The following is a 15468-nucleotide window of genomic DNA, read 5'->3' as shown; positions in this document are numbered from 1 at the left end:
CTCTTCATCAGGGCCAACTTCAAGGGCAGATGACCTGTGTAGTCACACCGAGCCCCAGGCTTGATTTGATCTTCTGCTGTCACCATCCTGAAAAATCTAAACTTTTGAACAAGGGACCTTACGTTTTCATTTTGAATCAGGTTAACAAATTACATGTCCAATCCTGCTCTTAAGAAGGTTGACCCTGACTCTCAAAAGGTCCCAGCTTGGAAAAAACTCCTATGGTAACCCTACTGATTATATGTAATAGAGCCTTTAAAAGCTCACCATGTGATTTTTTTTTTTTTTTTTTTACCTTATTGATTGAAAAATACAGAAGTCTGGTTTGCTCTTCTTTTTTTTTTTTTTAAGATTTTATTTATTTATTTGACAGAGAGGGAGAGCCAACAAGAGAGGGAACACAAGCAGGGGGAGTGGGAGAGGGAGAAGCAGGCTTCCCGCTGAGCAGGGAGCCCGGTGCGGGGCTCGATCCCAGGACCCTGGGATCATGACCTGAGCTGAAAGCAGATGCTTCACTGACTGAGTCACCCAGGTGCCCCTGGTTTGCTCTTCAGTAACAGGCTGCACAACTTGTTTTATTCACCAAGCAGCATATTCATGCTTACACATTTTGCAGTTTCCATCATAGATTCCCTGATGCATATCCACCCTCACATTCTCCCCAGTAAGAGCCAGTCTTTGCTACCAGGCAAATGGCCATAATCTTCCATAAGAAGAGGTATCAAGGACACAGATGTCTTGGCAAAAATATAAGGGCAAGAGGTATGTGTTGTTCCCCTAAACCAGGAGTTGCAAACTTGAATGCCTCCATGGGTCATGCAGGTAACAGGAATCAGCGAAGTCTTCTGGTTATTGAGACGGCAAGAAACGGTAAGAGCTATGCAACCCTGAAGGGCATTCATCCTCTCAAAATGGTAGCTGCTACTCAATTTTAACTCAAGCAGACATGGTGTTACCAGATACTCTCATTTTTCCAAAAGGTACAGCTATGTATTTTATGTGAAACCTCCCATTGTAAATGCTGGGAACTAATTTAATTTTAAAAATATCGCCTGTGCCAATACCTTGTAAACCAAACAAAAAGTGGTCTGCACGCGCTAGCTCCCAACACCTGCTACCATCTTTGGCCATCTTAACTTCTTTTCCCTGCTCTGGTCATCTGGGGACTCTCCCAAAGTTTCCTTACTGCCTGAAGCTGAACCAATAGATAATTTTACCCCTCCCCCTGGCTAGTCACATAGTGGAGAAGAAATTGTATTTCATGCTTGGATGGGTTGACAAATATTTGGGTAGGAACAAAATACGTAATCAATTTCCAGTTCTGCAAAAATAATCGACTGGATCTCTCTAAAATATTGAAACTCGCATAGTTGGTGACAACAGTCAATCCTGGCATCACCTTTGAATGCATTCTCTAGGCAACATTCTGATTGTCAGATTCTGGTCATACCCAACACCTTAATAGCATGAAAAAAAAAAAAAAAGAGCCATACAAGGCAGAACACATCTGCTGGGGCAACCAAAAGCTGAAACCCCTGTTTGAATGATCTCTTAAAATCACATAAATGGCCTCTGGTTTTCCTGACAGGCATCTGGGATTATTGCTTTGCCTTCAGTAAACTTCAAGGAGAAAAAGCAAATCCACATGGGGTAGAGGAGAGGGACTGATTGATAATATAAGCACATTTGTGTCTAACACCTAAAACCAAGGTGCTGAGGGGTTATCAGTGAACTACAGCCAGAAGGCCAAATCCTGGTGGCCTGTGTTTGTATGGCCCAGAAGCAAGACTGGTTTTTACATTTTTAAAGGAAAAAAAGGAGAGGAGGAAGTCAAGGAGGAAGAAGAGATGGAGGGAGGAGGAGAAAGCAGCAGCACCATATGTGGCACACAAAACATAAAGTATTTACCATCTGACCCTTTACAGAAAATGTTTACCAACCCTTGGTGGAGATGGATATATCCCTCGTTTCCTAACTTCTCAAAACCGATTAAAAATGGCACTGAAATGATCCGACTTGTCTCTCCATCCCCCACACCATCCCTGTCTCTACCCGCTCTGTCATGACTGACTTTTGGAAAACAGTATTACTCGCCACAGCCCATCTGGTCAACAAGATGCATCCTGTGCTCTCATATGAACATCTTCGGTTCCTGTCATGAACTGCTGCTCTCTAACCACCATTGGGCTTTCCATGGGCTGCCTACTTACAGAGCCACCATCTTAAACATTAGTACCAGTGTCAGAGTTTACAAACAGAGCTACCACCTGTTAGCATCATTCCTTTCCCTGTAAAGACACAGCCACCAGCTGACCATGACCATAGCTAGGTCACAGGAGCCTAACTACAAGGAGGAATTGCATCAGCTAGGGCAGCACTTAATAACCAAGTAAAAGGACCACTAAAATCCACAACTGCACGTCGCAAGTTATTAAGTTATTATAAGAGACTGGAAAGGACCTTCTCCGAAAATGACATTTCCCCCCTAATATATGGGAACAAAAGTCATAGCAAATTTAAGGAAGAAACCTGAGTTTCACCTGTTTCTGTCCTATCTTTAGAGTAAATTCCTGGGAGTATTATTGCTGATAAAGAGATAAGTGAATTTAATTTTGATAAATAAGGACAAACTGTCCTCCAGTGAGATCGCAGCAAACTGAACTAACAGGATTATACTGTTGCATGCACTGAAAGGTATAAATCATAACTCCTTATCGAAATTTTAAGCCTCTGTAAAGATTCAAAAGGGTTTTTTTAATGTTTATGTTCTCCATAAGACTTGCTACAATGCTTTCTTTGCAAGCAGTACATGGTGTTCAATAAAAGGTTTTTGAATCATAATTATTATGCCAGGATATAAAAAGGGTTTATTTGGGAGGGGAAAAAAAGCTGATAATTGCTTTAAGCAGAGCACAATAAACAAAGAAACAAATAAATTAAATAATGAATAAATCAATCCATAAGTTAACCCAATTAACCACAGCCCACAAAGACGAGAAGAGATAAAACAACCTGATTTTTTTGAGGGGGAGTGTTAGGGACAGAGAGGCAGGTTGAGCTAGGAGAAGAGTATTTATATACATAAAAAAAAAAAAATTAAAAAAACCCAGCAGGGAATTCAGTGTCTGAATAGTAATGAAATTGATTCTATGATTTCTTTGATTCTCTATTTTTAAAAAATGGAATAGTTTATGGCTTTTTAAATTAGGTTGAGTAAGAATTACTGTGGTTTCCAGAATTGTGGAAGAGTGTCACTTGAATTCTACAAATTCATTACATTTTATTTGCAAAACCAAGTTTGGAAGTGAACCTATCAATTACGCAAACAAAAAAAGAGGTGACAAAGAAGGTTCAGATGAACTCTCAAACCTGGGTGCCGTCCAGGGCTCGAGAGCACAGGGGAGAAGTTGTGCCCTGGGGCCTCAATGTCACCTGGATGGAGCCTCACTTGCAGCCCCCAGGGAGAGCCTGCTAAATTAGTCTTTCTCCACCTTATCACCCGATTTGCCTTGAAGGAAATTCTAAAAACGACAGGCCCAGGAGTGGAATGAGGAACATCCCACACACCACCACTCCTTGGTCCAAAATTAGACTTTGTCACAGACACTGATCTCCAAGGTGGCAAAAATAGCAAAAGCTGCTCGGGGGAGTCCCGAGCTGTCCCCGCAGAGTCCCTGCAGCTTCTCCAGGAGGCCAGCTGGTGGCTGGTGAGCAAACAAGTTCTTGCTGCTCAGTCTCATTCAATAGTCGGTCCTTCCCTCCCTCCTGATACTCCAGCTACCCCAGCCTCCAGCACTCCCTTAGAGTGCAGAATAACGCATTGCATTTAAAAAGCGAGAACGTTCGAGAGGAATTTTGAGATATAATATTGCTATTTGGTGCCAACACTACCCAAAGAAACGGGATTTCTTGTAACCGTGATCTTCTTAGGCATACTCTAAGTTGACAGATATTTCTGAAAGGCACTCTGATATTCAAGGTAATTTGCAAACACTAAGCCAGGTCTTCGTGGGGACATATGGGGGCTATAAGAGCTTTCACACTCTCCAAGGGAGCAAGGCACTATGGCCAGAGGTAGAGGTTTAGGAGTCAGACAAAAGGATCTTGCATTCCTGGCTCCAGTAGTAAGGGGTTCTGTGGCTGCAAGCAGGTGACTGAACCATCTCAACTGAGAGTGAGTTTTCTCATCTCTCTGATAGAGCCTGATTCCTTCCAGGTCAAAGGTCATGAATAATACTCTTTTGAATTGTGAGCCCAATGAGAGCATGAGCCTTACCGTCCATTCACCACTATATCCTGGAGCACAGAGCAGAGCATGTCAGGTCCTCAGTGAACATTCTTGAATGAACAAATGAATAGGAATGAATGAATGAATGAGTCTGCCTTCCAGTTAAGGTAGTGATGAGAGAAACAGCAAGTGAAGTGCTTGGCATATTGTAGGAGGCTTGGTAAATGGTATTGCCTGCTATGATGGAAGAGACTAGAGGCGGACAGCAGATGGCCGGTAAGTGCACGGTATTATCAGCAAGACACCCTCAAGTAGGAAATATTTACAAAGGTAAAATCAAAGCACTAAATAAATATTATTCTAGAAGTTTGTGCAGTGTGGCGACAGACACCAATATGGCGGCCTCCAAGGTCTATTCCTCCAGGTGTTTAGACTCTGTGTGGGCCCCTTCCCTGACTACAGGAAGGACTTGTGACTTGCTTTTAATCAGCAGACAGGGCGACAGGACCTCACTTGTGTGGTTAGGATACATAGGATTGTATGGTGTGCAGTCTGCAAGGAAGTCAGTGGTGTGTTGGGGGAGCCCACGCAGGAAGGCGCTCACAGTGGCCTCTGGGAGCTAAGGATGGCCTCCAGGTCACAGCCAGCAACAAATTGAGGCCCGCAATCCTACTGTTACAAGCAACTAAATCCCACCAATAACCCCACTCGCTCATGAGTAGATCCTTTCCCAGTATAACCCTGAGATGCACCTGAAGCATCTGAGCCTTGTGAGAAAGTGAAGCCACGCCAACACTCCTGGCCCACAGCAACGATGAGATGGTAAATGTGTGTTGCGTTACGGTGCATAGTTGGCGGGTCTTTGTTATAAAACAATAGAAAACAAACAGGCTAGACATTGATTGTCCACAGCATGGGTAGCCAACATGCAGAGAAGGACCACTTGCGGAGAGTAACAAAAGAGGGAGGTAGGGACTTTGGAGAAGTGAAGCGCCCCAATCTGCCCAAAGAGGGCAGACAGGCCTGGGCATAGCTGATTGTTGTTGCCTTGTGGGGGTGTGAGATCAGTGCTGTTAGACCTTTTCACTTTTCAAAGATAACATAGATATCTGAGTTTTATGTGAAACCTCTCAATTTTTAAATGCTGGTCACTAATTTGGTATTTTTAGAACAGCGGCAAGCTGATCTCATTAAGGACAAAGAAAACAGGTCGTGAGGAGAAAAGTGGGGGCTACCCCAGGACACCTCCTCCAAATTTGAGTCCCATGACTTCCACGCTGGTGGCCTTGGGCCTCCCATACGGCAGTGGTTATAGCATTAGAAAGCCCTAAAAATATTGCTTGTTACAGAGTAGAGACAAGATACATATTTAGTATTATGGATATCCTTATTGTGCTAGCTTCCTATGGCTGTGGTAACAAATTACCAGGACTCGGGGGCTGAAAACAACCTAAATGTATCTTCTTACAGCTCAGGGGACCAGATGTCCAAAGTCAGTTCACGAGCTGAAGTCAAGGTGTTGGCCAGGCTGGGTCCTTCTGGAGGTTCCCGGGGAGAGTGTTTATCTTCTCCAGCATTTAGGGGCACCCACATCCTTTGGGTCACATCTCTCTCTTCCACCTTCAAAGCCATCAACATATAAACTTCAAATCTCTCTTTCTGTCCCTCTGTTTCCACGATCACACCACCTTCTGATGCTTACTCCTCCTGTTTCCCTCTCATAAGGACCCCTGTGGTAACACTGGCTCACCTGGATGATCCAGGATAATCTCCCCATCTCAAGAGCCTCAACTTGATCACATCTGCAAAATCCCTTTTGCCATGTAAGGACACGTTCGTAGGTTCCAGAGATTAGGACACATCGTTGGAGCCATGATTCAACCTATCACTATTATTATTGCTGCTGTGATGGGACCCACAAGCCTCCTCTTTATGGCTGCTGGGTTCAGGTCACAAGTCTCATCCCAACCAGTGCACTTAAGGCTGTAACATCAAACTGGTACAGGCCCCACGGGGAAGCATCTGTCTGTAGAGGCGGTCTTCAGAGTTTTACGACAGAGGCAGCCAACAGTGGGTCAGGACTTTCTAATAATGAGGCTAAAAGCCCAGAGGTGAGCATCACCATCTTTCTCCATTTATGACCTTGACTATCTCAGAGAAGCAAGCCAGTAGTGGTAAACACGCCAATTCCTAGTTGAGGATATAGCCGGATCTATGTGGATCCATTCCCAGTTACCAGAAAATGCAGTACTGTAACCCTGGGAGGGTGGGCCAGCAGGGTTGTCTGCATTTGCTTCATTGTCATGGGGTATCTCTTTTCTCCCCAAATCAGGGACTGATTCACGTACATTAATTTTCAGCATTTCATAATCCCCACTTAACGTCCCTGAGATTCAGATCCCATTCTGAAGCTTACTCATTTCCATCTAAAACAGGATGTTGTTGCTTTAAAAATCATAGTCATTTTATGGAACTCGTTAAGCATACAGCAAATTAAGAGCAAACAACATTATTTTCCAGTTAAATTTGCAAAGGGATGATCTAAACGAATTACTCATATTCCTGATTAATTTTTAGTGGAAGTAATGAGGAGGTTGTAGATGGAAAAACATGTGCATACAGAACCTGCCTTTCAAGCACAAAACAATTTATGCTAATTGATGGCTTTACCAGTAAGGTAATCTTGGAAAAACTCCTTCAGATGCTTAAAGGCATCTAATGGGACAGCTAAACAATTTTAATGCAATGACATGTTGCCCTGTAAAGTTCCAAGGGACTTGAATTCTACTTTACAGCCATCTGTCTGCCTGCCTATCTATCCATCCATCCATCCATGCATCCATCCATCCATTTATCTATCTCTATAGCAATATCCAGAATTGGTAAGCAAATGGGGAAAGGAAGACCAAGACTGCATTAGTCAAAAAAATATTTTGAAATTGGTGGGGAGAAAATCAAGAGAATATTTCATGATGTGTGAAAATTACACGAAATTTGAATTTCAGTGTCCATGAACAAAGTTGCTTTGCAGCGAAGTCATATCCACTGGATTATGTTTTTACCTATGGTTGCTTCTGCACAACAATGGCAGAGTTAAGTAGTTGCAACAGAGACCATCTTACTCCACAAAGCCTAAAGTATTTACTAGTTGGCCCTTTACAGAAAGTTTGGCTGGTCTCTGCTCTAAAATCCCAGACCACTGCATGAACAAGTCATTTGGGAATAATCTGAGGCTGCTCTGGGACAGATCATATTTCTGGCATATTTCCCCCCCCCTTTAAATCCAACCACTCCACATATTTAAATCATAAATTTTCAAACTACCCTAATCTTACCATGCCAACGCAGTTCCTTTTGGTTTTGCAGATTTCCTTCCAGATGTGAAGCTTTATGCATATATTTGCAGCCACGATGCATGATCTGCATTATTTAACTGTTGTGCGTTAAGATTTCAATCCTAACTCTCTGTGCAAGTCACAGTCCCTGGCACAATGCAATGAACAGTGGAGGTATTCCCAGAGAGCTATCTGCTCATGTGTATTTGTGTTTGTGCTGTCTTTATATATCAATGTCCGTGAAGGTTGATCAACCAGAGATGGGAGATGCATGGCTCTGGGCAGGATGGAGTCTCTAGACAGGTTTCCCTTGGCCCACAAAGTGTTACTGTTTTGTTGCTGGTTTTAACAAGAATTCATTTCCAACAGTTACAAACTACAAGATATTATATACAGACTCAAATCCTTGGCTTCTCTGGAAAAAATCAAGAGCCCAGTACCTGGAGCCCACAGTCTCATCAACAGTCTTCCAGACTTGGGCTTTTGACATTTCACCCCTCACTCCGCTTCTCTCTGGCCCCTGTTACCAATTGAAATGATAATGCCTGGTACAGCTATAAATATATCTCTGTAGGTAGATAATCTACATAGTTGTGTCCACAGATATCCATATGCATCCAAATTGATTCTGATGCACATACTCATGACAGTGGACTAATGATGATGTCCCCTCCCCAAATTCATATATTGAAATCTTAACCTCCAAGGTCATGGGGTTAGCAGGTGGGGCCTTTGGGAGGACATTATGTCACGAGGGCAGAACCCTGACAGTTGGGATTAGTGCCCTCATAAAAGAGACCCTAGAGAGCTCCCTTGCCCCATCCATCAGTGAGACAGAAAAGGTAGCCATCTATGAACCAGGAAGATGGTGCCACCAGACACTGAGTAGGCCAGCACCTTGATCTTGGACTTCCAAGCCTCCCAGTGAGAAATAAATAAATTTCTATTGTTGATAAGCCACCCAGTTCTATGGTATTTGCTGTAAGAGCCCAAACCGATGAAGACACACACAGGTAATAATCGAGGCACAAAGTAGATAAACAGGGATGTCCGGTTACTGTGCTACCAGCTGGCTCTTGAGGCTTTGCAAGGATGTTATTAAATCCAAGTAATACACTGTTGAGTACAGGAGAAAGCCATCTGTTCAAATAATGCAGGCCATATTTTCAGCATAAAGATTCTAAGATTGCATTCTACCAGGGTATGCACTAGGTCATAAGGAAGACATTCCAGACGTACCATTGAATTTTTCACGCTCTGGAGCAAGCGATCATGCTGCTCAGCTATTGCCAAGGCAGCAGAGTGGACCTTCTGGTAGATGGCCTCCCCATCTCGCGTTTGAAAGATAAACAGCCCTTCCCCAGTTTCACACATCCTGTGAAAACAAAAACAAAAAGCTTTTGAAAATCCAGCTCCAAGAACTTCCATGCACAGAGGACCTAGAATACTCCATGAAACCAGACCCCTTTATTTCACATGATTTCAGGATTCTTGTCCACATTTGCTAAACGAAGTTAACTAGAATCAAAATTTCCTATTAGTTGTTGTTAATATGGGCGGGAAACCATTCACTCTAGGCTAACACAGTGTTGAATTTTTTTTTTTTTTTTTTTTTTTTGTCAAGAAGCAAAGGTTAATAAAAAAGCTGTTTCTTGATTCTTAGTATAATCCCAGTACTCCGGCTTCCCACTTCCAAAAGGCACCCGTGCAAAACTGTGTTTTCATGACTGTCCATGAATCAGAAGCTCATCAGACACTATGTCATCCAGTGCAGAGGTGGAAGAAGGATTCTATGACTCCCAGATTCTGTTCCTTCCTTAGAGACAATGGCTTTAAGGATTCTTTCATTTCCAAAATCAATCTGGATTCCTTTTTGTTTGTTTGTTTTCTACTTTACCCACTGACTTTTACGTTGGACACTTTTCCAGCAGCCAAAGTGGTCCCAAATGCCCCAACACTCTTTCCTCATGGCCTTATGCTAACAGAAGCCAGTAGATGGAAACCCAGAGCCCAGAGAAGGGAAAATAATGAGTTTTACTTGGGTCTTTCCTATGTCCTTTGCGAAGATAAGGATTCAGACATAAGAACATGGCGGCCATTACAGATACACTTAACAGTGTTGAATTTCTCCAGAATTACTTTGTCTACATGATCAGCCTGTCACTCCAAACCATGGATTATGCAATTTAGTCAAGAATCTAGAAGATAATCAGGAGCTCAGAAAGCACTGGGAAATTCACTGATGCCTGCATATAACAAGTATGTATCAAGGCAGAGTGAAATAAGAAGCAAATCTGGATTCCAGATTGCCTGGCTGGGGTTGTCCCCTTGCCAGCTTTGTGAGCTCGTACATGTTAGCCTCTCTACACCTGCATTTCTATTTGTAAAATAAATAGAACGACAGTAACCATCACATAAATGTCCTGAAAGTGTTAGACAGGATTTGTGAGTACACAAAGGAAATCTTCACGTCCATTATTCCACTGGTAGGTAAGCTCCGTGTAGACGAGATTTGTTCCTAATTTATTCATAGTTCCTCAACCAGTGCCTACAACACGGCTTGCCCTATATCTGGCGCTCAATAAAGAACTGTAGAATGGCTTGTGAAATAGCAGGTGGTGCTAGGCAAAGGTATAACGAAGAACTTGACCCCGGCTTCCTTGAGGAAGTTTTATTTAAATTGAGGTTTCACGGAGCCACCCTGGGGAGGGCGGGGCTCTGGCAGAGAAGGCAGGAAGAACAGTCCGGCAAGGAACTGCGCACAGAATGCCTTGAGGTGGGACAAAGTTGAGTGACCCAGCACACCAGGGAGACAGTGGCAGGAGGGACAGCCTATGCTCCTGGAGCTCCTGGGGCTTCACTCTGCAAAGTTGCCACCTGAGGGCAACAGTTCCCAGAGGCACGAAAGCCCAACTTTGGAAACGGTTCCCTCTCTTTGCCAATGACATTTCACACCAACATCCTGTATGAAAAAAATACTAATGGGATTGCAATTATGAAAACCAAAATAAATGACCTCATGGCAGACAGTATTAAGAAGCGAACTTAAGAGATCAGAATCCAAGTCAATTCTACATTGCCTCACCGTCAAGATGTATTTTGTGCATGGGCATGTGTGTGCGTCTCTGTGTGTTTAGAATTTTTGGACACTGTGATAAGCAGGATGTATCTTATACTCAACATGTGTATTTATGGTAATCTTTTCTTCTCTCCACCCCTGCAAAGCGGTTATTAAGTCAATGTTACATTTCACATTTACAATTATGTAATATCTGAAAGAATACGGTACTTGTCAGACAAACATAAGGCAAATCATAAGAACGGCAGCAAGAGATGTAAAGGTAAAGACGTGGGATGTTTCTTCCTGGAGTTTACAATTTACTTGGCTAAATAAGATCTATATAAGTGAATCAGTTGAGACTAACATCATGGTACGATGAGCCTTAGTGGTCAGAGGAGCAGCTGATAAGCAAAGTATAGTTGGGGAAAGGGGTGGGTGTCGATGTTACATAGTAACAGAGAAAATCAGGGTGCCAAAAACTTGAGAGAAATCGATCAGAAGCATCTCGCAGAACAGACACAAAATTAGGAGCAAAGCATTGCAGAACGGTGACATTGATTTGTCCGTGAAAGTGAGGTGAACAAATGGAGTGTGACCCCTTTTCCCCCTGTGGCTACAGCGGGCCAGAGACACTATGGTAAGAAAAACAGACACACAAACATACAGAACGAAGTAAAGAGGCTTAACCACACGGGATCTGGTGGCTCCAGCTTGAAGAAAAATCTGGGAAAAGGTCTGTTAGGAGCTTGTAACTTAGAACAGGGGCTCTCTACACTCGCATATCCGCAATATCGTATGGCCAGATCATTCTTGGCTGTGAGAACTGTCCCGTGTGTTGTAGGATGTTGAGCAGCATCTCCGGTGTCTACCCACTGGCTGCCAGTAGTATCCTCAAGTTGTGACAATCCAAATTCTCTCTGGACATTGATAAATGTCCCCAAGGTGGCAAAATGTCCCCAGCTGAGAACCACTGAAATAGACCAAACACAAGAGGTCGAGGGAGCACCAAACTTATGGGTGAGCGGTAGAGAGGTTGTACACATAAGGCAGCTTCTGGGTTCAGGGGAGCTGTTTCTTCGCCAGACGGTATTCAGGTTGAAGCAGAGAGTACACCCGCCACCTGTGGTCTGTGTGGTCTTGCCCATTCCAGTCACTGGTGCCACAGCCTAGTGGGTCTCAGCTTGAGATGAGGTGGTAGGTGACTCTGCCAAGTGCGTGTGCGTGTGCGTGTGTGTTGGCTGGAGACCAGGCAATCTAGGCTGCCTGCTAATGGGATGACTGTCCTGTCCTTTCCTGAGACCAGTGGGGTGAGAAAGAGAAATCAGTGTAAGACCCTACATGATGCATCACTGTCCCGCTCAGGCCACCAAGGATGGGGCAGCTCTGGGGAATGTCAGTCATTCTTGTACAACTTTTGGTCGTCAAACCTTTGTGTTGCCTATTTAATACTTTTAAAATCAACTCGGGTTTCTCCTCCCTTAAACAAATGTAGTGTCCCTGAGCCACCAAATCAATAATCATAATCCAGTATGCTCCGCCATACATTGAAGGCAGACGTGAAAAGGAATGCAATGAAAACAAAACATGTTATTGAACTCTGTCTAGGTCCTCTTGTCAAAGATCTGAACGGGACGTGTGCTCACTTGTTAGTAACACAGGCAAATTAGAAAAGTGTTAGAAGATGTGTTTTAGATGTGCCAGCACCCCACTGAAATGTTTTTTCTATAATTTAATCAAAAGGATCAAAAAGGTAATTGGGAAGAAAAAGACTTCATTGCTGTGCGAGTCACATTCATTTAATGTTATGCCTCTATCACTAAAATCACCCCACATTTGGGGAAATGTGGGGTGTGCTTCTGGAGCCCTCCTCGAGGTGGGGTGGGAGAGAGGTAGGGGAGACAGAAAGTCTCCTCCAGTTCCCGCATATGCTGCAATCTTGGTCAAGTATCCTGACCTCTCCAAGTTTCCACGGCCTCATATCCCAAATGTGAGTAATAAGATCACCCAAACCTCTGAGGTTACTGGGAAATTATATTTTATCTTTAGCAAAGGATCTTGCATCAAGGTAAGCACTGAATTGGGATTTGTTGTTGTTATTCTAATCCTTTAAAATGTCAAAGCCAATGAGGACGCGGTCCTCAGGGAAAACTTGAGGAGGGAGGCACAACTGCATTTTTGCCTGGAAGGAAATGCGGGAGACCACATCCCAGAACAGTGGGGAAGCAAGCAAAAGATGCCTGGTGGTGGAAGGTGTGTGGCTGGGGAAGAAAGTCTATGTTTGAGGCTCATGAGCTATGAGAACAGAATAATGCAAACTTAGTTCTCTGAGAATGGAAATATGAATTCAGGAATAGGATTCTCCCATTAAGAAAACCAGCAGCTTTCACTAAATAAAAACTACAATGCAAATGACTGGGGGTTTTGTTTCTCCAGCCCCAGTGAAGTAGTATACTGTGTCTGTTCCGGAGTGTTAGCAACAACTTAAATAAAGCTCATCAGAACCATGAGAGATGATGGACTCTGAGAAACAAACTGAGGGTTCTACAGGGGAGTGGGGTGGGGGGATGGGTTAGCCTGGTGATGGGTATTAAAGAGGGCACGTTCTGCGTGGAGCACTGGGTGTTATGCACAAACAATGAATCATGGAAGACTACATCAAAAACTAATGATGTAATGTATGGTGATTAACATAACATAATAAAATAAAATTAAAAAAAAAAAAGCTCATCAGCCCAGTGAGCGAGGTGAAGATAAGGTCCCAATTTGGAGGGTGCACTGATTGTCACATGCTGTCCTTTCTCCCGTGTCTTCACTATCGGTGTCACCAGACTTCCTAATGGTTCCCTTAAATGTGCACATTATCACTTTTGAGATTTAAATTCTAACCCCATGTGTACGGACTTGAGAGTTTATGAAAACAAAACTAAGCTAAACTATCCCCAAAGTCATAAAACATGGCTCGTGTAAGAGACAGTGCTAATTTATTAATTATATCTGTTCTTAATCACGTAATAGGTAAAGTCAAAGAAACATCCCCTTTTCCCCCTTTTGCTTCCCCATGCCCTGACCTAGATCTAGGGTGGCATTTGCCCCTCATTCTTCCTGCTGTAGCGAAGGGAAGTGCCTTTCACAATTTCTAAACTCAAACACCACGTGTAGTGTGACTTTCCTCATCCCCAGGAGAATGAAAAGTCGGGTTAGCACCAGAGGGAAACTGCTGAACAAGCCTTGAAGTTAATATGCCCGAAACTGAAGTCCGATCATCCCCACACTGCCCCTCTTCCCTCACCCTGGAGTTCCTCCGCAGTTTGAGCTACTCCTGGAGGATCCTGACTCCTCTCTCTCCCAACTCATGTCCAGCCAGTCAGTATGTCCTTTTGGCTTTAGCTTCAAAAGATGTCAGTATCCAAACACTTAAGCCTACGTTCATTGTCACCAACGTCCTTGTAGCCATTCTTGTCCTCACTGTGAGCACTACAACACCTTCCTAATTGGTTTTAGCCTGAGAGTCTAGTTAAAAAAAAAAAAAGTGAGACCATGTCACTTCTTTGCTTACCACTTCCTATGTAGTAAAGAATTTAATCTTGTCCAAAAAATCTTGTCTAGCCTTGGCGTTAGCAATTACCTGGGAGATCATTTTTGTTTCCCTTATTCTGCCCCAGTCATGCCAGCCCAAGTGCCTGCCAACGGATGAAATGCATAAAGAAAATGTGGCACACACACACACACTGTAATATTAGCCATAAAAAAGAAGTAAAGCCTGCTATTTGTAACGCCATGGATTATTGTTAGTGCGGAAGGTCTCGGGGACTCTTTCTTTGAACCTTGCAGTGACCCACCTCTACCTGCCACCCCCAGTAGCACCCCAACTAAGCCTAAAGCCAAATTCTTTACAGTGGTCTTCAAGCCCCACACAGCCTGACCCTGTTGCATCTCTACCTTTACATACGTTGCTCCCCCCTCCCTTATTCTGCCCCAGTCATGCCAGCCCATTGGCTCTTCTTTGCACACTCTGCACATACCCCCCCACCGGCACCTTTTCCCCACCTCCTTCTTCTGGCTGCAATGCTCTCCCCCCGATTTTTCCTAGAGTCTTTGTCAGGCATCACTGACTTGGCAAAGCCAGTCCCACTCACCCTATTTAAAATTGCACTCCCTCCTGTGGCACTTTCTATTGCATGACTTTAGTTTTTGCTGTCGACTTACACAATCTAATATCTCTTTTACTTTTTAAAATGTCTGTTATTGTCTATATCCCCTTTCCTCTACAGAATAAATTTCAAAAGGGCAGAACACTTGTATGTTTCATTCACCTCTACATCCACAGTTAGGGTTAGGGAAATAGTAACAATGGGATTTAGGGTGCAGTTTTGCGTCATGTGCTGTCAGTTGACCTGGAGGCTGGATCAGCCAGGTGCACAATCAATGAATCAGTCAAACATGCATGTAATGAAACCCCCCCAAAAAACTCTCAACTGTGGCTGGGGCGGGTCCCCTGGTTGACAATACTCTACGTGCACCATCAGATGCTGATATGAGGACACTACATTGTGCCGACTCCACAGGGAGAGGACACAGAAGCTCTATGCCTGGTACTTCCCTGGATTCTGCCCCGTGTACTTCTTCCCTTGGCTGATGTTTAGTTACTCTGTATCCTTCGCTGTTAGAAGCTTTAACCAGGAGATGTCAGTAAGCTCTGAATCATTCTAGCAAATTATGAGACCTTTAGTGGTTGTGGGAACCCCTCAACTTGCAATTGGTGTCAGAAGTGCGGAAGGTCTCAGAGACTCTTTCTTCGAACCTTGCAGTACCCACCTCTACCTGCCACCCCCAGTAGCACCCCA

The 15468-nt window shown here is 43.7% G+C and overlaps 1 protein-coding gene across 1 annotated transcript in view; it reads right to left on the bottom strand.

The window, feature by feature from the left end:
- Positions 1-15468, bottom strand: part of DOK5 (docking protein 5) — a 169167-nt gene that overhangs the window by 27261 nt on the left and 126438 nt on the right. The window contains exon 6 of the mRNA XM_028125233.2: positions 8803-8938. Coding sequence (XP_027981034.1) covers positions 8803-8938 — 136 coding nt within the window. The remainder of the gene's footprint in view (positions 1-8802; positions 8939-15468) is intronic.

Source organism: Eumetopias jubatus, unplaced genomic scaffold (assembly GCF_037043125.1).
Source record: "Eumetopias jubatus isolate StellerSeaLion01/CBP00866 unplaced genomic scaffold, mEumJub1_p1.0 scaffold_9, whole genome shotgun sequence".
Taxonomy (NCBI): Eukaryota; Metazoa; Chordata; class Mammalia; order Carnivora; family Otariidae; genus Eumetopias; species Eumetopias jubatus.
Note: the sequence above shows the minus strand (reverse complement) of the source record. Positions and strands in the feature narration are given on the sequence as shown.